Here is a 26,033-nt window from a genome sequence, read left to right as displayed (position 1 = left end):
AACTCAATTCAGAAGTGATGGCGGAAGCAGGAGAATCCGGAATTACTGTCTCCCAGAAATGTGACGCTACCAAGCGGAGTGTTGCACATCAGGTTGCAGCGTCAGGTTGTGTGTAGGGCTCATGGTTCTCTGTTAGTGGACGTATTTCATTTGAATTGTGTGTTTCAGATGGAACTCGGTGTAAAGGCTTCCTCTGCTCCAATGACACCTGCCTGCCAGCGACCGTCCACTGCAACGGCATCCAGGAGTGTCCAGACGGCGCTGATGAGCGCAACTGTGGTGAGAGATCACTTTTGTTGTAGTCAAAAATCATACCCATCCTCTAAGTCTTAATTCAGGCAATTATAAAACCTAAACATAGATATGATGTAACATAACAAATATATCGGAGCAACACAAGTAGAAGAAACCAACGAAGCCTCACCACAGCGCTCCAGAGATCTCTGTGTTGTTGTGAACGCAGAATCTCCGGCTGCGTTCAGAAGCGTTCGTGTCGCTGTCTGTGGACCATGAGTCATTTTTGCAGTTTGCTTTGTTTCCTCTCACCCACAGACCCCCTGTGCACTCGCTACATGGAGTTTGTATGTAAGAACCGAACCCAGTGTCTGTTCCAGTCTCTGGTTTGTGACGGGATCAAGCACTGTGAAGATGGATCAGATGAGGACGCGGAGTATGCTGGATGCGGTGAGAACACTCAGCGTGTCTGTGCTGCAGCCCTCCACTGCAGCACCGTGTGTGTGTGATCCCAGGAGAAAACCCAAGAAATAACTTTTTTAACGAAGCTGATCCAGACATGAAGGCAACATGATTTCACTTTGTCAGCTTTGCTTATAGAAAACAGTTCAATATTGTTAAATTAAATCAGTATCACTACCTCGCTGTTATCCATCTGTATTAATCTGAGCCCTGTTGTCATGATGTTGTTGCACCATCTGTCACCTACAGATAATGAAATTAAACCAGTCATCTAAATTTGCTTGTGTGTTTCCTGTCAGCCACATCGTCGGAGTTTGGCAAAGTGTGTGACGCCTACACCTTTCAGTGCGCCAACGGAGTGTGTGTGAGCCTGGAGTGGAAGTGTGACGGCATGGACGACTGTGGGGACTACTCTGACGAAGCCAACTGTGGTGAGGGAGGAAATGTGAATCCACTCGATGACACTGTGTGGATAGAATATTTTTTTGTTCTGCTGATTTGTCCCTAAAACGGAGAGTTGCAGTTTTCCTGATGCTAACATTTGCTCCCTGTGCTGCAGCTGCTCCCACCGAGGTTCCAGGCTGCTCCAGGTATTTCCAGTACGAGTGTCGGAACGGACGCTGTATTCCCACGTGGTGGAAGTGCGACGGGGAAAACGACTGCGGGGACTGGTCTGACGAGGCCCAGTGTACAGGTGAGCCGGCTTCTTTTTTTTTTTAAAGCAACAAAACCTTTATGGAACTTAAATTTATTCAGTCACTGGAAAAAAAAAAAAAGATAAATTAACAGAAGTCTGTTATCGACACAGTCATCAGACCCAAGTTCCTCTTTTAAAAATAAATAAAAGCATATTACATCATTATCCACAATGCCCTGGTTCTGTGTGGAGGCAGTAACAGCACAACAGCAGCCAAAGTGTTTAATATATAAGGATGCAAGTTCAACGACGTGATGTTGATATTTAATAGAGCTAAAAAAAAAAAAAAACACATTCCCCGTCATTTCACTTTAATATCCATCTTTGCAGGCGGCGTCACTCCTCACACTGTGGCCCCTGGTCCCTCCACCTGCGCCCCCAACCGCTTCCACTGTGTCCACTCTGGAGCTTGCATCATCAACACCTGGGTGTGTGACGGCTACGCTGACTGTCCCCATGGCAGCGACGAGCTCGGATGTCCCACAGGTACGACCTCCGCTGATTGGTATCCAGTGGTTCCCTCACAATGCACGAAGAGAGAAACCACTTCCCCTCCCGGGACAGAAAATCTACAGTGCACATACGACAATGAACTTCAGAGGATAAAAATGTTAAACTTCATTAAACAGCAGCAGCTTCTACAGGTCATATTCTGTCTTTCTCTGACAGCAGTTAATGGAACTGCGACCCTGGCTCCAGTGCCCACCCAACCCCCTCCAGCTCCTGGTCGTTGCAGTCGGGGTCAGTTTCCGTGTCGGCGAACCCAGCGCTGCATCCCTGACTGGCAGCGCTGCGATGGACAGCTCCACTGCGAGGACGGCTCTGATGAAGCCCACTGCCGTGAGTCTCACCGGTGGTGCTGTAGAAAGTGTTTTTTGATATAAGGATGCAGGATGGATTCAGATTTACTAATAGAATGATGAACTTCTGCTCAGCTGATCTAAAGATATTAGAGTGTGGATACCTGACCTGAGCTCTGACCGGATTTGGACAAAAAATTGAATATGTTATTTGGCTTCTGGTCAGTTTCAGTCATGTTGTCTCTTCTCAGTTGCTGCACATCTGAAATCTGTGAAAATATCAGGCTCGGCTAATATTCTTTCAGGCTTGGTTGAATTCGGCTACCGCAAGTGTTTTATATTTAGCTTTAATGTGTAACGGCTTTGTTCGTCATTGTGTTTGTCTGCACTAGAGGAAACACACTTTAGTATTTCAGATGCAGACAATGCAACAACAAAGATAACAACTCAATCCTGCCCTCTCTGTTTCCCCTCCCCTGGCTGTGCAGCCACCCGTGGGCCTCTGCTCTGTGTCAACGGGACTCGCTGTTCGGACGGTGAAGCCTGCGTGCTGGACAGCGAGCTGTGCGACGGCTTCTTGGACTGCTCCGACCACAGCGACGAGGACAACTGCACCTGTAGGTCCACACGTTTACACGTTTACACTTTCACCAGATGCTTCACGATAAAAGTCTTAAAAACATCTCACAGGAACCAGGTTAACGGTTCAGAGCTGACACACTGGCTCTGGTTCAGCTGCAGCACTGCCAACAAAGCACTCCCGCGTTCGTGTTGACTAAATCCATTAATTAGTTTTTAAAAGGTTTTTATTGTGAAATATTTGCAGAAGCGGACGATGGACGGCTTCTTACTGTAGTACTGGTATTTACTTGACTACCTAGGAGTACTTTTATTCGAGGAAATACTGTAGATACACCAGAAAATAAAGGGAGGTCGTTAATGTTTCGCCACCATTGTAGTTCATTAGCGGTGCAATGTTGCCACCTACTGGTTGTAAGTGTGCACTTGGGTTGTAAGTCACCAAACTCATTAAACTCTCTCTCTCTTTCTCCCCCCCTCCCCCCCCCCCCACCAGTGGACACCCTGGCTTATAAAGTGCAGAACCTCCAGTGGACACCAGATGTTTTAGGTGCCATCACTCTGACCTGGTCTCGTCCCAAGAACCTTCCCCTGGACTCCTGCTACTTCCTCGTCTACTACAGGTGACCCCCCCCCCCCCTCCCCTCTGCCACCGGTCACCTGATCATGTTGAACTTCACCTGTGGAATGTGTCTGGAGCTTTCTGTGTGTGTGTGTGTGTGTGTGTGTGTGTGTGTGTGTGTGTGTGTGTGTGTGTGTCGCCCTGCAGCCTTCATGCCTCCTCTCATGTTTCTGTCTCCAGACTTGTGGGCGTGCAGCAGTGGACCATCATGGACACTCACAGTAACAAGACCAGCTACAAGCTGACCGTGCTGAAGCCGGACACCACCTACCACGTGAAGGTGCTCACTCAGTGTCTCAGCAAGCTGCACAAGACCAACGAGGTGATCACAGTCAGGACGCCAGAAGGAGGTGAGGCTCATGTGGCCGATGCACAGGAGGCTGGTTCGCTGTCATTAACAGTCAGTGACCTCAGTATTTTCACACATCGCTGTCACTCTTCACAAAAACACGTATAGAAGAAGTCAACAGCACTAGAACAGGAAGTGGAGTTACATTTCAAATGAAGATTTTAAACAGAATAGACTAAATATTTTTTACAGCTTTTGAATTTATAGAGAAATCTGTCGATTAGTTATTTTAGCCGGCGATAAGACGTCAGGCTTTTTACCTGTGCATTTATGAATATTACATTTCACTAATGAAATTACAAAAGAGAATAAATTCACATCTTTCCTTACAATTAAAAAAAAAAGGGAATACATCATCTCACAGGATGAAGCATTTCTACTAAAGGAGCAGTGATACTCTCAAATGACCTTTCTGCCTTTATGGCAGATAAAAGAGGATATAGTGAGCCGTTCTTTATTTGTCTGTGTTTCCATGGCAACAGGATTGACTTAGCCAAATTGAGAGCTCAGGCGTACTCACCAATCTCAGAGTGATACCGAGCAGCCCCCCCCCCCCTGGTTTGCAGGGCGTGGATACGAAAGGGATTCACTGTCTGTAAATGACAAGGTTGTTGAGGAAACGTCCTCTCCTGGCGTCTCTTGATTTTGTTGTTTTTCTGAGAGCAGGCAGTGAGAAGAGACGCAGAGAGTAACTGTGGACGACGATGTCGATGTAGTTACACAAATGAAACCATTGAGTGGGCCTCTTCTAATGTGTGTGTGTGTGTCTCAGTGCCCGATCCTCCCCGGAACCTGCAGCTGTCCTGTGATAACGGTGAGGATTGGACAGTGGAGGTCTCCTGGAGTCCTCCTGACAAAGGACACGGCCTCATCAGGGAATACATCGTGAGTGACTTTCCTCCGCAGAAGCTGCTTCACGTGTCCAACGACAGTCTGAATATTTACTGAAACTTATTTGCTGTGTGTTGAATTCAGGTTGAGTACAGCGAGCGTGATGGTCTCGATTGGACATCACAGAGATGCATGACAACCCGCACTGAGGTGAAGGAGCTGCAGCCAGACACCATGTACAGGTTCAGGGTGAGTTACATACACACACACACACACACACACACACACACACACACACACACACACACACACACACACAGACTGTTGATATTATGGCGCACACATGTGGATGTTTCTGACACGATGATTCTCAGGTGGCAGCAGTGACCAGTCGAGGTGTGGGGAACTGGACAGAGGTGAAATCCATCACTCCTAAGAAAGGTAACTCGTCCGTCTGTCAGTGTCACGCACACAAATACAACTTAAAACATCTGTCCAACACTGTCCCCTGCTGGTGTTAGGTAGGTATGTCAGGTTGTGCAGGTGTGCTGTGCTTGGAGTCACACCAGAGTTTGTAACTTCGGCTGTGATGGTTGAACCGCTGATTAAATGAGATCGTTCGGTCTCCGTGCACAAAGCGCGTGCTCGTCCCGGTCATCAGAAAATAACTCACCACATAACTTGAAAACCACAGACGGCTTCAAGACTGAATTCATTCAACTCAGTTCATGGTCATTTAAAGTGCTCTGAAACCTCATTAAATTAATAATGAGATTTCGTGGCTATTATAAACTCTCAAAGTTAATAACCAGGGGAAAAACTCAACTTACCCAGAACTTGCTTTTGTGGTCAACTCAACACGGTGTCACGGCGTCGTCGTCGTCACACTGTTCAGATTCAATTATGTCACGTTCAGTTTTCTATTGATTCGTCTTTCACATTCTACTCTGTCCCATAAAAAGAAATGAGAAAAGAAAATATGTTCACAAAGATTCTGTCCCTCCTTCAGTCAAATATTTAAAACATTCTCCAAACTGCACTTTAAGCATCCAAGCTTATGGATGTTTTAACTCTTAAACTCGGAGAAAGAAGTTTTAACCTCAGTGACGAGGTGTGGTTGAACCTGTTGCTTGGTAGGATGGATTCTTTTAGAAGCTGTGATTGGTTGATCAAAAAAATTAAATAAAGATTTCTCCCATTCTCTGTAACTGTTTAATTTAACTTTAACACGTTTTTCACTTTGAAATTCGTTGTGAAGAAAGAATTAAATTTAGTCACTGTGAGCAACTGTGACGAACCTTTGAGAATACAGCTGCTGGAAGGCTTTTAATGTGAAAGTCCTGGTGGTTTCATTTAAGTTGAGTTCCTCTTTGTCCTGCTGTTCTCTGCTTCAGCTCTGCCCCCCCCCTCTGTGATCGCCGACAGCCTCACCAGTGACTCCATGAGTCTTTCCTTCAGCCTGAACTCGCAGTACGACGTAAGTCTCTCTTCTAACAACATCTCGGGTTTTGCTGCCTCGTAAGATCGTGTTCTGTTCGCGTGTGTCCGGACACGACTCACGGGTCTCCGGTGTTTTCTTTAAGGTGAAACAGTACATCGTGATCCTGTCGTGGCAGTTTGACAAACACGTCAAGGAGAGCAAGAACTACACAGTCAGAGAGGGGATTCTCAAAGGTACCGTTTGACGGTGACGTGTCTCCGACACTTCAGCACTTTCAATTTCACGTGACACCCACTGTCATTTCAATCCACTCATTCCGTGTGTGATGCCTGTTTCCAGCTACGAACCTGACGGCAGGAACCGTGTACGAAGTGGCTGTGTGGGCTCACACCAGCATAGGAGACAGTCCCACCGCCCTGTCCCATCATCAGACCGCCAGCACGCAGCCAGAGAGGCCGTTCCTCAAAGCCAAGGCTCTGAATCAGACAGCTGTGGACTGCAGCTGGACCATCAGCGGACCCCCCGTTCAGGTACAACAGACACCAGAGATGCACACCAAGCAGCAAAGTTTGAAATGAAGATTTGAATTATTTATTTACATAAGATCTCTGAAATATCGTTGCAGTAAAGTAGACCAGGCTTTAGATGGATCCAATGTTCCCTCTCTGGAATAAATACTTTACTGTAGCTGCCACACACCATCCACAGAACCCTTCACTGAGTCCGCACGTCCACTTTGTTTTGTTTGTGCTGTGTGTGTAGATGTACGGTGTGTTTTATGCCACCTCCTTCCTGGATTTGTATCGGAGTCCTCACCTGGTCCGCACCACTTCCCTCAGCCTCACAGTCACAGTGGACAGTGATGAACAGTATCTCTTCCTGGTGAGTCTTTTTTTTAAAAATCCTTTACAGACTATTTCTCTCCACTTAAACATCTGCTTCCTCGAAGTCTGGGAGTTTGTGCTGATACCACTGTCATGTGTACCTGAGGTGTTTTCCTTTTATGCTGTAAAGCTAAAATGCGGAGACATCTGGGCAGATGTCTGAACCCCCGAAAGTCTCACATGAAATCATTCACATCTCTCAGTCACACTTTGCCGTTTTCACACCAAACAGGTTGGGCTGGCATGAAGCCAGACTTGTTCCAGCAGTCAGGGGTTCTGAACCGAGGCGTCTGGAGGGCGGAGTGATCCTCAGTCTTTCCACCTAATAAAGAAAAAGTCAGAGCAGAAGTTGTAAATTATTCTGCGTCAGGTTCGACAAATGCAGGTGCAAATGGGAAACGCGATCTGATGTGGAAGGAAAAAGTGAAGAGCTGATCGTTGAATTTAAATTCATGCACTTTAGTGTGATTCACTGCAGGAACAGATTTAAAACCATCAGAGTATTCAGCGTCACTTTGCTTACGATACCTTTCAATACTTTAGATCATTAACATCATCCATCGTCTGTATTTTATCAACAAGACCTCATCCAGGTCTTCCTTTAGTAAAATGTAAGAGTACGATTTTATTGTTGTTGCGTCACATTGTTGTTCTTTGGGTATATTTGTGTCCGTTGATGTTAAAAGCAGCGTAATAATTAAAAAACAGAGATTTTAATGCAGAGCAGTTAATTCTAACTGGAGGGTTTTCTAACCTTGTAGGTGTCACTGTTGATGAATGATGTAATATACAGGTCACATCATTGTTGGAGTAGAAGTCATTGTCCAGGTGATCGAGAGCATCAGCTTTCTTCTTTTGCGTCATTGTGATTTTTCTCACGTGTCTCTTCTCAGGTGCGTGCGGTCTCCCCCTTCCTGGGTCCTCCCTCCGACTACTCTGTGGTGAAAATGATTCCCAACGAGAGGCTGCCTCCCAGAAACCTCCATCGTGTGCGAGTAGACAAAACACAGGCCACGCTGAAATGGCAGCCGCCTTATGACGCCCCGAACAGCGCTCTGGTACGACACTGTCTCATGTTCCTGATAAATACATGATGATAAGCATCAGGAACATGATCAGGAGGCTGTTTCATGTCCCGATAGAGCCGAGCAGACAGCAGCAGACAATCTGATGTGCAAATGCTGAGGTTCACGCCTGTGTGTGTGTGTGTGTGTGTGTGTGTGTGTGTGTGTGTTTCTTGCATCTCTAGACATATGCAGTCCACGTGCGGGACGTCATCCGTAAAGTGGAGCGTGATTACAAGGTGACCACACCCAACAACACAGTCGAGTACCTGCTGAAAGGCCTGGAGCCCGGAGGACGCTACAGCATCTCTGTCCGCCTGCGCAACATGAGCAAGGAGGCCAGCTTCACTCTCAACACAGGTCACACACACACACACACAATTTAATTCTTATTCATTTTAATAAGTGTTAATTGTTTTACTTAATACATCAAAGTGCACACCACGATGCGGTTTGTAGTATTTGTATTACATTGTACTCTGTCATGAGCTCCCACCGCTCTTAGATACAAGCAGTAGCTTCACAGAGTCCGACAGAGTGAGAGTCCAGTGTTGCTTAAAGAATGATTTGCTCCTCTGCTGCAGTTCCTCTTCCTGCTCCTGAGGCCCTGAAGATCTTGACAGAGAAAGACCACGTGTTCCTCTTCTGGAAGAGTCTGGCTGTCAGAGAGAAGGACTTCAACGAGAGCAGGGTGAGACGCTGCCGAGCACTAACTTCTGTTTTACTTCTACTGCTTCTCACACTCTACTAGAGGCCTGCTGGTCTCTTCATGCAGCTAAATGATGTAGAATAATAATAATGTTCTTGACGTCGAGGTTTGAACAGATGGTTAAGGGACATGTAGCATCGATAACAAAAATAAATCATCTTTTCAAGTATCATTGGACACAGTGGTGTGTTCTTAAGGACAGATTTTATTCCCTGTGCATTGACGCTCTTTTGATCGTCCTCTGACTTTCTTGGCGTGACCTTCACAGGGGTATGAAGTGCACGTACATGACAGCGTCACCAACCAGACGTCCTACCTGGGAAACACCACAGAGACCTACTTCCGCATCAGCAGCCTGCTGGTGAACCACAACTACACGTTCACAGTGCAGGCCCGCTGCCTGCTCAGCGGTCAGCTGTGCGGGGAACCCGCTCTGCTGCTCTATGACCAGCTGACAGCAGGTACTGCGTCTCCAGACTCACTGCATGTTCCAACCTGAGCTGTAGCATAAAGGATTAAAAAAAAAAGTGTGCACGGTTAAATCCAGTGACCGTGAACTTGATTTTCCCTTTCGTGTGATTAATGATCCCTCCCACACGCCCAGGGGCCAGTGACGCCTCCCGCAGCGAAGGCCACTCGGGGGACATGGCAGCAGTGGTAGTGCCCGTCCTCTTCCTGCTGCTGCTCGGAGTGTGTGGCAGCTTGGTGGCACTCTACCTCCGTCACCGCAGACTGCAGAACAACTTCACAGCCTTTGCCAACTCCCACTACAACTCTCGCTTGGGCTCTGCGATCTTCTCATCAGGGGATGAACTGGGTAAGACTTTCTACTTTATATATATGGTCGTCCAGGAAGCTCCCACTGGCTGCTCAGGTTGTCTCTGAAGTGTAGAAGGTGGAGAGATTCTGAGGGGGGGAAAGAAATCACCTCACGTTAAACTTTAGAAGAAGACACAGAAGAAGAAGATGTAGTTTCCCTTCACCCGCAGCAAAGGGCAAGAAAAGAAAGATTACGAGTTGTTTGGATAAACAAGAGAATAGATCCACTAGGGTTGACACAGACCTTAACATATAACAGAAATCCTTCTTCGTGTGCCGTGTTTCCATACACGTCAATGGGAGATTGAAACTTCTGAGACATTCAAGTCACAGGACTGATCAGCTGTTTCCTCTTCTCGAGAAGAAGAAGAAGAAGAAGCTGGTAACAGAGAATAATTGTAACTTGCCTGTGTAGAGGACCAAAGTAACTTTTTTCGTTTCTTCCCCTTCGTCATCAAACACATTTACTGAAAGAACCAATTCCATCTTAATGCACTTATTTAAAAAGTCAAGTTTTCTCGAAAATGTATTGGTAAGACGGAGAGTCACTCTGATTTGCAGTCAACGTGATGAGCTGTGGTCGTGAGGGTGCTCGTCGGTCGGTCTGTGTATGAAAGCATCATGAAAAGGTTCTGACTAACTGCTGAACAACAAGCAGACGCAGAACAAATCTGTTTCTAAGAAGCTGGATTTTCAGGAAAGCGCTGCCGTGCTCACAGCGATGGAGAAGGAAATTAGTTTTGATCGGCACACAAGGCAAAAAAAATAACTAATAACAACATAAACCATGTTGGAGCGCTACCCTGCAGGTTACTGCATCAGGACACAACTAAATGGATATGATGTAAGAGGGGCTGGGCTCATTTATGAAATATTATTAATGTTTCAAATTCTAGGATTATGGTCAATGCCCCCTAATATAATGAATACAGAATATGAACGAATAGAAAAACATGTTGATCAGTGCGGCCGTAACTCACACAGCAAAGACCTCGCTGTAAACATTCCGCTCTGTTCTCTCCTCTTCCTCTCCAGGTGATGACGATGAAGACGCTCCCATGATCAGCGGCTTCTCAGACGACGTTCCCATGGTCATCGCGTAGCAAGACATCCCTCCATTACCTGTTTATCTCTCCGCCCTCCTCCTCGCCTTCTCTTTCTCTGCCCCCCCAACCCCATCGCTCCGCCCTCCCTCCCCCCTCCTCCTCCCTTCCTTCCTTCCTTCCTTCAAATAACAGGAAATATGAAGAAAAAAAAAAAAAAGGAAAAGTGTAACAAGAGAAAGAGATATTTTTCAAATATACAATGCACTTTGTTTTGGATGCGCAATAACTTATTTTTTATAATACTAAATATATATGTGTGTGTTTGGGGTCAAAAAAGAACTGGGAGGAGGACACTGAAACAAACTGTGAAGGATTTGAGTTTGTGGAGGGGAAAGAGAGACCCTGTTTGTGATGCAAACTCACTATCCATATGAGCGGTTCACTGCTTAAAGCCAAAAGAAGCATCCAGAGACTGAAATATAGAATGCAAAAACATTTTACGAGTCACAAAAGAAAAAAAAATACATATTTAGAAATGGTATATGCTGTAAACAAAATGTCCACATAGAAACGGTCGGAGCGGTAACTGTTACATAGTTCGGTGATAGTACCGCGTGTACTCTATAGCAGTGTACGTAACGGTGGTGAGAGTCGGATGAGTTAACTGCGGCTCACGTTTCTTCATTTACTGAATCTCGGAACTGTTCTTGTAAACATATTTAAACAGATCCGTGACTGGATCGGCCATCGGCACCTTGTAGTGTCCCCCATAGATCCACTTTTTTTTACTCTGTTTTCCACCACCAGCACACTGTTCTATGTCTGTATGTAGAGGCAACACATGTCCCACGATATATGAGAATACTTCTGGCTTTGAGGGGGAAAGAATCCCTCACAGCATCGCCAAGATCCTAACTATTTGTAAATATCTGCTTTTAATATGTCCTCTCCTCGTGATGCTGTACCATATCATTCTGTAAAATGTGTAATCTTTTTTTTTTTTTTTTTTTAATCATTCAGGACCACAAATTATTGCCCCCCCCAGCATTTTGCCATAGCTGTAGTCGTAGAGGAAGTGTGTTTGGGGTTCTCAGGGAACTGTGTCAGAGCGGACACCAGCGCAGCACCACCACCACCACCACCACCACCACGGCTTAGGCAGCACCGTCCATCTACTGTTGATTAGGTACAGAAACCTCTGAGGAGGTCAGGATCAGCGGTGGGTGGGATGACTGGCAGGTACACGTCATTGTCAGCGGTGATGATGATGATGAAGAGTCAGGTTCGGTTAAAAAGGTTGAAAGGGCTGATTCATGCAAAAATACACAAACGTGCGTGTTCTCATACCTCACCTCATTGTTGGGGTTTTATTGGACGTGGTTTTAAGAGATCCGTCGCTGAGATTTCTCTACTTCTCTTTCTAGACACGTTTATCTTTTAAAAATCGCTTGTGACCGGCTGCACTGAAAAGTGTGAGAGCAGAGTAAGTGGCACTGGAAGCTCTCGCGGATTCGGAGGCGAACTAGGCGGCGAAGGTTCACCTTCACACGCATGTGTGACCGGAAGCCTTATCGCTCAGTCAGACCTGATTTTACTTTGAAAACTAGCGTATGTTGTGGGAGCTAGCACGGCTAGTCGGCTAACTCTTAACCAAACAATTTGATTTTAATTGTCCTCTACAAACGTTTTTGCGTCGGTTGGAGTCAGTAGGTGTCACGTCTTCGAGTTATGTAAAAATAAATTTGTGCAATACTTAAATGTAGCATTTTTTTTTTTTTTTTTCCATTTGACATTTTTTGTTTCGAAACTTCAACAAAACTTCAGTTCGTCAATAAAATCCAGTTCAAGACTATTTAATAAAAACGGTCACTTTTAAAAAAAAAAAAAAGATTTTACGGCTACAAACAATAATAATTTTTTTGGTTGATGACATATCCTTGTTTTTTCGATCATTCAATTCCTCGTTCGGTTAATTCGTCACAAAACATTGATGGATGTTTAACTTGAATTTGATGTGTTTTCTTTTTTCTCTCTTTTCTGTTGAGGCAGAAATCTCAGAGACCGATATCTCAAAACATTTACGAACATTAAAAGAACATAATCTAGATTTCAGGTCCTGTGTGTGAGAAAACATACTCTCTATTGTTCGGTTAGCTGATCTGTCTTTCTCAGTATGTACGGTCACACTGTTTTAAGTCCGCACTAAAGTCCATTAACTGATTTTTGTGTTTTGCGTCTCAGCTTGAGCCATTTGATCCGATGGTGTTCTGCTCTTGTTTTGTTTTGTTCGTCGAGGTGTCTTCATGAATGTATTTTATACTGTATCTATACTTTCCAAGGTACTGTCCCAGCTCATAATGCTACTGTCACCACCTGTGAGGTGAATGCACACTCTCCGGTTCTGTCCCGGCTGCAGTGAGTTTGTAAAGCACCCGTTCTGCACCACGGGCTCTCTGTGGGTCCTCTGTAGATCTTTGCAGCTTTCAGCGCTCGAATCATTAACCCAGAGCAGCAAACCTTTGTCTTTGTCAGGTAAAGCCCAGAAAATTCACATTCACCATCTCATTCTTCCCTCTGTCATTAAACCCAGTCTGTGCTGTAACGTGTGAGGTTTGGTTTTTCCGCTCTTTACCCTGTTTTTCACACTTTTGGTTTCTTGGCCTTAAAATCTGATTTTTCTGGCATCGATGCTGTTTTTTTTTTTTTTTTGCTCTGTGGATTTTCTGACTTTGTGTTTTGCCACATAATGCCTTATTAGAACACATTTGGTTTTTGTGTAATGTATTGTTTTTTTGTGATAGAACACAAGTGCACATGCATGCCTACACAGTCTCACACACACACACACACACACACACACACACACACACACACGCACACGCACTACCCATACATCAGGCTAAGGAGGCTAAAGAAGAGGTTGGTGTCGGGGCATTCGGTTTTCTTTGTCAGATCACTGCTCCTTTCTGCGTCGGCTGCTGCAAGCGGCCACTTAGTCTGGTTTTAGTCAGGTTTTACTCATGTACAAAGTATGATTATTTGTTATTATGTGGTGGTTTGCTCCCCTCTTGTCTTAATGTCAACTCTTGTCAAATAGTTTGCTTTAAAATGTCGTTTGGCACAGAGGACAGTTGGACTTGGCCGTGTCTGAAGATGTTAATGTCTCGCTTGCTTTTCTCTGAGGTTGCAAGAAAACGGAGATGTTTGGAGAAACAGTGTGAGGTGTTTTAAAAAAACCACTTATACTGGAATAAAGTTGATGAAAATGAAACTCTCGTCGTACTCTTTCTTTTACGCAGACAAGGAAGTGAAGTCAACCTTTTTGTCTTGTTACTGAGGTATGGATGAATACGTCATGTATGATGAAAGCACAGGAAACGTGAACTCCAACATACAGTTGAGAAATGCCGTGTTCAGTCATGCATGAGGACTCAAGAGGAAAACAGTAGGAGGTTCCTAAAGAGTGACCCTGAAAGGTCCTCTGTATGGAGGCTGACAGGTGCTGTCAGAATAATTAAAGTTTTACACTGTTTGATTATAATCAATTAATAAACTGACCTTTTAAAGAATAAAGTAAATCATTTAGATTAATTAAAACAATAGCGTATGAAACGTAAAGAAATCAGTAATTTACACAATTTAAATTGTATTTATTTTCTCATTCTGTTTTCGAATAATTCATTTAAAACAACAATAACTTAAGTTCCATTTAAAGTGTGGACAATCAATCATTTGATTGAGGAAGGATATAAAATATAACTTCATGTTACTCTTAGCTCTCATACAACATAAAAGATAAAGGACATGATTTACTTTTAAAAGAACGAGATACAAAGAATAAATAAGATGTTAATGTCATAACGCTTACATCGTTTAGGAAGAAGGAATTGCAGTGACAGTGATCAGCAATGTCTGAGTGTATTTTGTATTTCTTCAACACTACTTTAACCCTCTATGACTCTTCAACGGCTCCGCAGGACAAATCCCCCCCTGACGTTTACTCTGGTGTCCTCAACAGCTTGAAGTCGTAATGGTGAAATTGTGAAATGAGAGCTGAGCTGGAAGGTGAAGCTTTCAATTTACCAGTCGATCCATGAGTTCATTTGCAATCCATGCAAAAATATTTATTGAAATATAAGTATTTGTCTGGTTGACCAACGTACACTGAGATCCCTGAGTTATTCAGCTGAAATGGTTAAGCCATTGAAATCATTAGGAAGCCAAGAAGCAGCTCAGGGATTCGTACATTTAATAGAATAAATCTCAGAGCATTTTAAAAGACTGTAGATTATAAAACCACCTGGTTGTAAGCATCACTTCTATTTTAATCAGGTTTCTAATTTAAGCCTGCCCAAATTAGTTTAAGTCCAATTTTACAACATTCGTCCTTAAAAAAACACACACACACACACACACGCTCTCTAGTGAAGCTATCGTCAAAGGTCAGAAAGGTTGAGACTATAGCACAAACACACACACGCACACACGCACAACAACAACTGAGCACTTGTCTCACCCTCCACAGGTCAAGAGGTGATCAGGAGCTTTTTGATGGTTTCTGATTTCCCGGGGTCAGAGGTCAATAGACGTGGACGGTGGACGAAGAAGAGAGTGGAAGCAGATTTGTCCACAGAGGACGGGTTTACCATCGTGCTCCGCTGGAAGAACATCACCATGAGCACAGTCGAGGAGGAGGTGGACTCCTACACTTTACAGCTGTATCGAGGAACGTTTCATTAATATTCTACAAAGCAAATAAAAAAAAACAATCTCAACATTTAAACCATTTTAAAAATTACCTTTTGATTTTGATGCACGATGCACCACAGCTCCGTGAAGCCAGGGGGAGCTGCAGATTCTCTGTGGGTTTGAAAATGAAAGAAATCTGAATAATAACAATGAAGAGACGTTGAGAGAGAAGTTTTAAATCTCCCGACCTCACACCTGAACGAGCGCTGTCTGCCGAACCGCTTCACGAGCAAAGTTACAGAAAGCAGAGGTTTCTAATTGTGTCACAGTCAAACACTGTTTCATCGGGGCCGTCACAGGAAGCTGGTTCTGGTTCTGGTTCCCACGGGCTCCGACTGAAACGACTCTGGAGACAGGATTAGGTTTTATATGACGGAGCTGCATTTAGTCTTTATCATCCGCTCCTGCTGACATCGCCGTCTTCTTGCCGCCTCGGTTTAATAGATTCTCCGTGGACATTAGCCAGACTGATATCTGATTGTGAAACTCAGCGTGTGTGATTTAAGCTAGTTTCATTAAGGCAATCAAAAGGCTTAAATTCATTCAATAAATCTTTTTTTCTTTTACATTATTTAACCGTATCTCGGTACAAACTGCGCTCAGTGCTCTGCCGTGATCTAAAACTGTAATATTACTGAAAAATGTTCCAGGTCGAAATGAAACTTACATTAATGTACTTAAATGCGAAGGCGTAAGAATGGAGGCTTTGTATTATTTAACAGCTCCCCTGAAGTCTTCCTGGAGTTTCACTTGTATTAACAGATCGACCTTCAAAACACAATGTGCTTTATGATCAAAACTCCAACAACAAATACCATCAGTGAGAAAAAAAAAACATATTAAAAGTAGGTTTTATGAATTTAGACGACAGAAGTTGGGAAAGTGTAAGTTACAATTTTCTTTAGGATCAAAAAATGACAAAAATATTTCACAAATCTGAGGTAGAACATTAAAAACAGATGTGTTGTATCGTCCCAAAGAAACAAGGAGGAACTATGTGGAAGCAAAGAAGCAGAACATTCTCACCATCCAAAATACAAACAGTCATCTTCATCCCCCATCACTGATTTAAAAGTGTAACACAGATTCAACACAATGCAACGCTTTCACAATATCAGACTTTCAAGGCTGCATCATCACGAACTATAAAGAGTTGGACGTATCCTGACATCTACAGAAACTTTGGAAAATGTTCTACAACTTTGTCAAAGTACATTTTGTAAGAGAGAGAGGAGGTGACAGCGTTCATCATCGCTGGTCGACATTTCCGTCCTGCTCCAGGTCTTCTCCCGAGAAGCCTTATTTGCCAAAGCTCTAAAATACTATGTACTTATCTGCATATATATATATATATATATATATATATATGTATATGACTACACCATGCAATGGTTTTTACTACTAGTACTCCCACTTACTTCAGCATACTGGACATCGGCATTGTTAGATATTGGAATTGTGCGTCTCTGACAGTATCACAGCTGGAGCCGTGCTTTGGGCTGAACCCAGACTCTCCCCGTCTGCTCGAGGAATCGCTGCTCCGACCTTGTCAGACTCACAGACGGCAGCGAGAGGCAGACAGAGCCTGAACGAAATGAGTATGTCTTCCTCCCTCGAGCCCCTCGGGGATCAGTGAGTTTGACTTTTTTGCCCTTTAGAAAGATTTAGAAGACTCGAAAGTTGGATGAGTGTTGTGTCTGTGGTCCTGGAGACGGACAAAAAGCAAATCCAGTGGAATTTTTTATTTTTATTCATAATTATTTCTTTACCTCTTTACACTGTTTGCTTAAAGGCAGAACTTATGTAACAGCAGCTCTAGCATTATAGAGCAGCAGGCGCTGAAACGACGGAACACAACATTGATGAAGATGTATTTAGGGATCCATGAGTGAGTAACGTGTGGTGAGCATCGTGAGAAAATGTGGTTTTATTGGGGAGTTTGCTTTTGTAGCCACTGAGTGGTGATAAATGTTGAAGCAGATCCGGCAGAGGGGCCGATCGGCGGAGACATGTGTTCTTCTCATCAATTTTCTATTTTCCTCAGTTGTTCTTACTTTGTGTATCTCCTGCTTGTTATACTTCCTGCTCCGCCCCGATGTGTTCCACCTGTTTTCATGTATCCCTGGTTCTCTTCTCCTCAGTTCTTCTCCTCAGTTCTTCTCTTCAGTTCTTCTCGGTTTAGTTCTGCAGTGTTTGGTTTCTTCGTGTTCTTCAGGCTTCAGGTTATTTTACTGAACATTTTCTTCAGTTGTTTTCTGAGAATCTTTGTTTCCTGCGTCTCTGGAATTAAAGTTTTAATTGCACCTTCCTGCGTACCAGCACTGTACCGTTAAATATATGTACATACCAGTGGAAGCAGATTAGTATTTCACGGTAGTAATATTTAGTTATTAGATAAGTTCAGCGCAATTACACACATATACAAGCTGCACTATGTAATATAAAAAAATTTGGCTGATGCTCCTCCTCCTTCGATTGGTCACCTGGAACACTCCAGTTCATTGTTACCAGGCTACAGTAACTACGAACCTGCTGCACAGGAACTGTTGCTTTCTGACATCTGCCACAATATGTTTCTTCTGGCTCTCGGTGACGCTGACGGCACCATGTGACCTGTAATAATATGTTTCCCTGCACGTACTGCGTGGACCTCGAGAACCCAGCTGACAGGTGTGGAAGTGAATGATTGTTGTTTTCATGCACATCACGGTTCAGTCGTCACATTTTCTGGATCAGGTGAAGCTGAGTGGTGGATACAGACGCTTTATCAACTTCATTTATCTTCCACATCACAACAAGCACAGCCTATACTTTTACATCCACGACGGCCCTGAGGAAACAGCATGGAGCAGGTACGATTAGGTATAAACCTGCTTTTTGTTTTTGTCTTTACATTTTTAAAATCGGATTTAATCTGCCCACCAATCACACAAATGTCTGTTTGTGGATCTGCTCGACTTATCGGCTTCACGTTTGTCTTACATATATTATATATATACTCAATGGTCCGAAGAAGTGCAGACTTGAATCTGGTCTGATGTAGACATGTGATATTTTCACCATTAATAAAAACTGAATAAATCGGTGATCAGCGCTCTGTAGCGATCAGTGGGGGCGGGGCAGCGTTGAACGTGTCTTCTAAAGAAAGATGGCCGAACAGAAACGAGACGGTCTGCTCTACCTGTTGCGTCAGCAGCTTGTCCTGCTGTCACAACCGTGGACGACTCACTGAAGACCAGGAGTAATTCTGAAGTAGCTCCGGAGCTTCACCACAGGACGAGAGAACAGAACATTTAAGCCGAGCAGTTTTGTTTAAATGTATCTTTGATGGATTCCTCCTCCATTTGAAATGTGAGCAGTTGTCTCCCCTGCCGTCAGCGGTCAGATCTCATCTCTTCTCCCGAGTCAAGTCTCTTGTGTGTTGATGGCGTGTCGGGGCGAGTCACAGATTATCATGGAGGAAGAGAACGCTACACTTTCCACTAAAGTGCTGCAAATCAGGAGTTAGATTTGTTTTCAAGAGCGACAGACGATGTGCTGCTATAAATGATGGGAACAGCATCAGTGCCTGCTGGAGGTGTAAAGCACCCCCCCCTCTGTGCTGCAGTGTTAAACCTGAGCTTCGATTTTACAGGAAGTGAAAAGACTTTGATGAAAACTATGATTTTTGACACATGTTTGGAAAATAACAAGAGATTAAAGAACAATTCACGCAGGATTTAAACTGGCAGCATGTATCCGTCATTTCAAAGTTCAAGTTGGGAGAATATCAAATCAGAAATCTGCAGCAGTAAGGCTGGAGAATAATTCTTATTGGCATCGCCAGCATCCTCTCCCAATACATACTCTCTGCATTTCAAAAGATGTGCATGTGTAACTTCCACCTTAACCTCTTCTCCTCCGGCCGACGTCCATCATCCGTTTCATTAGTGACCTTTCCATCAGCGGCTCCTCAGTCCACTTCAGCTGCAGTCAAAGGGAAAACAATGACTGTGTCAAGATCAGTGTGTTATTGCTGTAGAGATTTTATTGGACGAACATCCACATCTTTCTGGCCAATGGAAGAGATCGGAGTTGTTGCTCTCCTAGCAACAAGATTCAATGGTTCTGAAAAAGCCACTGACTGACTGACGCTGTGAAGAGACGCTGTTTAAAAACTGTTCTTCTTGTTGTGCTTGATGGTGATTATGTTTATCTCATTAGCGACGCTGCGATGAATGAAAGCTTCGTTTGTCAAAAGAGAGACGTTGGGTGTAAGTGTCTTCTCCGACTGACTGTCACTTAATGATTCCTCTTCTCTTCCTCTGTTGTGTGTGTGTGTGTGTGTGTGTGTGGCGTCAGGTTCCCTGCCACGTCTCGGAAATTAGCTGAAACTGAAAAATCTACACTCGTCTCCATTTTTACGTTTATTAGATTTTTTGAAGCTCTCACACACACACACACACACACACACACACACACACACATACAATATACGTGCAAATAAATCAATGTACATCAATGCAGGATTTTACAAATATTGTTTACACATTTAAATGTCAATGTACTCATTGACAAGTTTTATTTTGCACATTCATTTATGGTGTTACACTTTAAATGGGGACAGAATTAAAGATTCCTTTTCACAAATTAACAAACCTGCACACACACACACACACACACACACACACACACACACACACACACACACACACACACACACACACACACACACACACACACTTAGATAGTCTCCACTAAAATAAGTAGCATGCTATAAATTAGCTCAGTGGCGTAGCAGCCAGTTAACAGTGAGGCCATCATTAATAAATGATGAATAAACAGATGTCTCCATTGATTCTTGTTAAAACACAGATAAATGTCTGTTCTTGAGTTTCACTTAATGAAAATTAAAAAAAAAAAAAAAAAAAACCTTCAACTGCGGAAAATGTCAACAGAAACATCATCGCCATGCCAACACCTTCCTGTTTACTGTGTCCGTCCACAGGAGACGTGTCAGTGCTGCTTCTGTCAGTTTGTATCCAGCTCCACCAAATACAATGGACTGACGAAGAGTGTGTGAAGGACAAGAGTGTGTTTATTACTTCTGAAATTCAATTTTTATATATTTTTATTTACGTATTCTTCCAGTCGGTAATTTGCAGCATTTTAATTATACAACACTCAGTTACTTTGGTTCCTTCACCCTGAACACTGTGTCGCTCCACTTTTCCGAGGACTCCCGTCTAATTATCTTTTATGACTAATTAATTATTTACTGTCCCCATAGTAAATGTAATAGTATCAGTTAACGGAAAGAAACCTTCATAAACAAGAAATCTAATTGACATATTGACTGAAAAACAAAGTAATTGTTTCAGAGCGTTCACAGCGTTGTACTTTATTTAATCATGGCCTCTGACATTAGGAGGTAGTGACACGCAGTACTGCATTATTTGATACTATACCCCATACTACTTCATTAAATATATAATTTGATGTCAAAATGTGTGACCAAAGTAAACTTTACAAGAATTTCAACTAAAACTTTAAGATGATTATTTTGAACCAAATCTGATTATTTTTTATAATGATAAAAAAAATCAATTTAAAGGTGTGAATTTAATTGTGTGTCTATAATATATAATATAATTACAATACATAATTTAATTATCGCATAATAAATTATAATATAATATTGTTTTCAGAAGATTTTCCAGCACACCCTAAAAATCCCACTTCATCAAAGTCGACTCCTCCACTGGATCTCGCAGCGTGGCCAATGAACTACTGAGGAAAGTCATAAATACGTGTCGGTGCGACTTCCCTCTGACCCACAGAGGTGTTGCATTACTGCAGAGTTCAGACTCCGTTGTGTGTGTGGAGAGACTCCCTGCAGCTTCCAGCCGATAACACTCCTCAAAGGGAAGGGAGGCTGCAGCCACAGGGAGGGAAGGAGTAGAACCTTTTCTCATTGGCAGTGAGGGAGGAAGAAGACTGAAGCCGAGGATGTATAGACCGGCCTACGTGCACGGAGCAAACTGCTCCCAGCTGCTTGTGTGGACGAGCAGGATGTATTTGATTTGTCCTAAGTGTGTTTGATGCTTTCCGCTCTGTCAGAATGTTGTGGTCCGAGTCCGACTGAAATTATGACAGTTAGGAAGTTTTCAGTACACATAGTGTAGAGATGAGGACTCTGTGTGTGTGTGTGTGTGTGTGTGTGAGAAGACATTCTCATTTCCATCTGCAGTGTGAGAATACACCCCTCCTCATACATTTCACTATTCTCCATTCTTGGACCGAGGCCCCCACTGGACATAAAGGCCACATTTGTTCTCAACCTTGTGCCATTGTTCTGCGAGCCTACTGTTAATATCCGTTGCAAATCTGCTTACTTTCAGATTCCATCAATACGGGTGGGGAGGACAAAGAGACGACTATATGGCCGGTTCAAGGCCCAGAGAAAGCAGAGAAAGGATGCGAACAGAGGTTGTCCGTGTGTTCCTTGACTCTGGGAGGGCGCTGACAATGACAGCAGTATGAAGCAGCCTGTTGATTGATCAGTCTGATGTTGTGCTGTGTGGGATGGATGTCGCAGACAGAATTAAACAAACAAAGGCTGAGAGGAAGTGGCCTGATTTAGTTGAGGGATTTAAAAAGGATGAATACAGTATAAGCTGAGTGGATGCGGTGGGTCTACATGTTCTTCCTGTAATCCATAAAATATTTCACACCGTGAGATGATTAAGGCCAATGGGAGAAATAAAAAAAAACACAGAAACACCTACAGGCTACAGAAAATCACCAAATTACAACCTGCAAATTCTGTTCCAGATTTTTCTTTATTTTTTTCACTGGATTTTTCAAGATCACAGCTGCCGGTGCAGAGATTGATGGAGGCCAAGGCCAACAGTGAGGGAATTCAATTCACAGGAGAAAAATACAAACAGCTTGACATGGAAGGCCACCCAACCACCAGTTATGTTTTAATTATAGACAAAATAGAATGAATAAATGTGCTGTGTGCACCTGCTGCAACTCATTTCATTCCTGTATATGCACACGTTGGTGTCTGTGTACTGCACCAGAGAAAAGGTTTGACTCCAAAAGCAAAATATTTTTCTATAATTTTTATCAGAAATTAAACTTCGATAAACCTTCTCTCGGTCGGCAACTTATAACAGTGTCATCGGCATATAGATGAAATGTTTTGAACCACATCATTTACAGAAACAACAAAAGTGAAAGTAATACAGAGCCCTGTGGTGCACCCTGGGAAACTGATCAGAACAGAGACCCTCACATCTGATGCACCGTGTCGGAGCCTGAGTTTTAGTTTTAGGATATCACGGTCAACCGTGTCAATATATTGTTGATTATCAATACAACAGAAATATGATTTACCACCTTCACTGCTGCAGTTTTTTGTAAAGCCTTTCACTAGAGCTTCAAACATCTTTGACAGAACTGACAAATTCGATATTTGACTATTATTTAGAAGTTGGAAGGCATATCTCCATACCCTGGGGATTTCCTGATCCTCGGCTATAAAATCAGCTGCCAAAAAAAGGTAAGGATTAATAAGATCGGATCTTTTATGGTGTAAAGTTGTTCGGGCTTAAGGAGCTTCCTGCGTAGAGAAATGTAAAAAAATAAAAATACGAACCAGTACAGGGTTTCACAGATGCAGAACAATAAGAATCAGACAGCGAGCCGGCAGATTGATAATTGTTAAAACAATTCAAAGTTTCCATCAATCAGTAAAATAATTTCAAAAAAGGTACCTACAACGAGCTCGAGAGGGATTTTATGGTTTTCTAAAGTCTCCTACGATCATTTAAACCTTTAACGTGACAGATGATTTTCAAAATGATATTCTGTTTTGGCTTTCTTAATGAAAGAGGAGCATTGATTCTGAAAATCAAGAACAATTACTGCTCAAATCCATTGTCTTTGTCTTCGTCTTCGTCTGAGCCACGTTACTGAGTCATGGTACGTGTATTCATTTCTGGAGTTCTAGAGGTTGTTGTGTATGTAAAAACGCTGTGTTGGATGATATCAGCCAGGATTGGTAAACATGTTTGTTTACTGACGTCACCTCAGTGAAATTCCATTTGCATTGTGTCATGACTGCATTACTGTCGCTGCCAATGGGCAAAGCTGTGTAGAGCTGTAAATCTGATTATTCTCAGCAGGAGCTTTGATTCATTTGTTCTTGCTGAAGTGCGCTGTGGATTCTTTGCAGGGTAGTGTGACCTGGCACTTGTGCTTCAGAACAATGGATCCATCCGTGCGAGCTCTCATTGTGTCTCGTGTGTTATGAAGGAAGTTCTCCCCAGTGATGAACCCTCGCTCATTTAGCTTCAGACAGTCTCCGTGCCTGCTGCCCCGTATTACTCACAATCTCTTGTGTTAAATGAAAACAAGTGTTGAGCTGGTCTGGGCAGGATCCCCATCATCTCCCAGTCAAACCAGTTCGATCGAGTTCTGGCCCCTCGGTTCCCTGGTTCTCTGGCTTCCCTTTAGCTCGTTAACAATGCTCCCCTGGTCAGATCCCGGGCTCACCACATACCTGATGATCAGTTAAATATCTCCCATCAACCTCCTCAGCCTCCATTGGCTTGTCTTCCCCTCCCTTGCTCCTCCTCAGACTCTCATCCCACATCTCACCACGTCCCCGATAGTCATCGATAAATACTCAGTCCTCTCAGGACGGTAATAAACACGACCAATCATTTAATTCAGTCTGAATAAAATGATTGGCCGCTGTACCTGTCCGTCACTAACTCACCTGCCCGTCTGTGCGCACCCTGCTGGAGACACAGTATCCAGGTATCAGCTCACGAGTCGCGGAAAGGTCGACACTTCCATGTGTTTTGGGGCCGTAGCTTTAATGACAGGGTCCATGGGAAGATGTCGGGTGTATCGGTTGCATTTGTTTTGCACTTGCTGGTTTTTACAGGATTCTCAAGTTCATTGCTCTCGTGTTTTTTTTTTTTACAGAAATTGCACTCTTAGCTCAAAGCGATTAAACTGCTCTTTCATTGTGTTTATTTGTGGATGTTTGTCTTTTACTTGCACTGAGCTAAATTGCCTTCGGACTTAATAAAGGTTGTATTGCATTGTGCTGTATATTGTATTCACCAAGCTTTCCAGCTCAGAAGGTCTGATGTGAAACTGGATCTCACGAGTCTACCTGATCAAACTCCTGTTTCCAGGCTAAAGGATGAACGTGGATACTTAAATCAAACATGAATAATAATAATGAAGTGTTGCTGCCCCTCTCCATCACCTACAACACATTATCGGGCCAGAATCCACTGCAGCGCCATGATGTAGTCGTTTAATATTAACTTGCAAGGACTAACTGTTAGGTCCCATTTTTTTTGGCAACTGTGGTTTATTTTATGATATTGGATAATGGGCTGTTTTAAAATTCACCAATATTCTTTGAATATATGATCTTCAAATTAATAATGTCATGAACTCCAGTTACTGGAGTAAAAATGGAACCAGCCTGTGTGTGTGTGCGTGTTGCTGAGTCTCTGCAGTACTGTGACTGGGTTTGGGGCGAAGGAAAGACAACAGAGAGATTAACAAGAAAGAAATAATGAGAGAAATAGCAGGTTGTATACACAGAATGACTTTACAACAATTGTTCCAGTGCAGACAGTAACGTGCCCTCTGTAGTAACGTGGGAAGTAAAGTTTGCACTAACCACTGTGTAACATTGATAATACCATAGCTGCAGACTGTCCAAGATTGAGGTTCGAGTCCAGCAACACTAAGTGAGCAGAGTGAGACAAGAGCAGTATATATATATATATATATGTGTATTTTCAAGATCTCTTGTGTCATGAACCTGATTGTTTTCTATTTGGGCCACTTGGGGGCAGTGCAGTGAGCTGTAACCGCAGCGTGTCTATCACCTGGAAGTAAAGTTGTTATGGCTAACAGTTGCCTGTTTACGCAGCCAGATGACACGGAGTAACATTAGCATTCATATATCATGTTTGTCCCCGTGATGAACAGAAATCCAACGTCCCCCCCCCCCCCCCCCCCCCCCCCATCACAGCCCCTGAAGGCTCCGCCGTGGTCACCAGCCTGTTGCTTGATATGCTGGTTGGAGATCAGTGGACCCCGAGGTTATCCAAGATTTTCTGCTGCGGCTGGAAACTGGATTGACGAGAGCTGTGAGAGTGAACACAGAACAGTTGTGGGCCTAAAAAGCAAAATGATGAGCTTCCATCATTCTTCTTCTTTGAGCTGCAGTGATAATTCTCTGTGACACTTTTTACAGTCCTCGTTTGATCCATGTAATATAACTGTGTTGATTTTATATATAATATTCACATATTAAATTCACATTCACGGTTTGAATGAACTAAATGTCTTGGTGTGGGTTTTAAAAAAAAAGGTTTGTAGATTAACCATCGTCCAGCAACATGGAGCAGAGTGAGTAATGTTATTATAGAGAACTGTGTGAGACGCAACCTGATAAAAATATACTGAGGGAGAGAGGAGTGCAACACAAAGAGAGACAGAGAGAGGGTGAGAGGGACAGAGAGGGACACAGAGAGAGGGAGGGAGGGAGAGAGAGAGAGAGAGATATTTGGAGGGGTGGGAGGTGAGTCGTGCAGGTTCCTTGTGTGGGGGGGGGGGGGGGGGGTTAGTGCAGTGGAGTCAAGCTGCCGTCTGGCCTAATGTACGAGCTGCGTGATTGGCTGGAACGGCTGGCCTGCATACCTGATACCCAGCTCTGTTCTAA

At 43.5% G+C, this 26,033-nt stretch overlaps 1 protein-coding gene across 2 annotated transcripts in view; it reads left to right on the top strand.

Annotated features, from left to right (window-relative positions):
- sorl1 (sortilin-related receptor, L(DLR class) A repeats containing) overlaps positions 1–12,425 on the top strand; it is a 53,106-nt gene extending 40,681 nt beyond the window's left edge. The window contains exons 27-48 of one of the 2 annotated variants that reach the window (XM_069535074.1): positions 169–279; positions 553–684; positions 996–1,127; positions 1,256–1,390; positions 1,724–1,879; positions 2,063–2,233; positions 2,682–2,810; positions 3,269–3,395; positions 3,575–3,744; positions 4,516–4,628; positions 4,719–4,823; positions 4,949–5,015; positions 5,969–6,051; positions 6,158–6,248; positions 6,355–6,545; positions 6,778–6,897; positions 7,793–7,957; positions 8,149–8,323; positions 8,548–8,654; positions 8,941–9,133; positions 9,277–9,489; positions 10,527–12,425. In XM_069535074.1, the coding sequence (XP_069391175.1) occupies positions 169–279; positions 553–684; positions 996–1,127; positions 1,256–1,390; positions 1,724–1,879; positions 2,063–2,233; positions 2,682–2,810; positions 3,269–3,395; positions 3,575–3,744; positions 4,516–4,628; positions 4,719–4,823; positions 4,949–5,015; positions 5,969–6,051; positions 6,158–6,248; positions 6,355–6,545; positions 6,778–6,897; positions 7,793–7,957; positions 8,149–8,323; positions 8,548–8,654; positions 8,941–9,133; positions 9,277–9,489; positions 10,527–10,594 (2,954 nt within the window). In that variant the 3' untranslated portion in view covers positions 10,595–12,425. The remainder of the gene's footprint in view (positions 1–168; positions 280–552; positions 685–995; positions 1,128–1,255; positions 1,391–1,723; positions 1,880–2,062; positions 2,234–2,681; positions 2,811–3,268; positions 3,396–3,574; positions 3,745–4,515; positions 4,629–4,718; positions 4,824–4,948; positions 5,016–5,968; positions 6,052–6,157; positions 6,249–6,354; positions 6,546–6,777; positions 6,898–7,792; positions 7,958–8,148; positions 8,324–8,547; positions 8,655–8,940; positions 9,134–9,276; positions 9,490–10,526) is intronic. The other variant, XM_069535075.1, reaches the window with a different exon arrangement.
- The last annotated feature ends 13,608 nt before the right edge of the window (positions 12,426–26,033 follow it).

Source organism: Paralichthys olivaceus, chromosome 11 (genome assembly GCF_024713975.1).
Source record: "Paralichthys olivaceus isolate ysfri-2021 chromosome 11, ASM2471397v2, whole genome shotgun sequence".
Lineage (NCBI taxonomy): Eukaryota > Metazoa > Chordata > Actinopteri > Pleuronectiformes > Paralichthyidae > Paralichthys > Paralichthys olivaceus.
The sequence above is the reverse complement of the archived record's forward strand: the minus strand, read 5'-3'. Positions and strand labels throughout refer to the sequence as shown.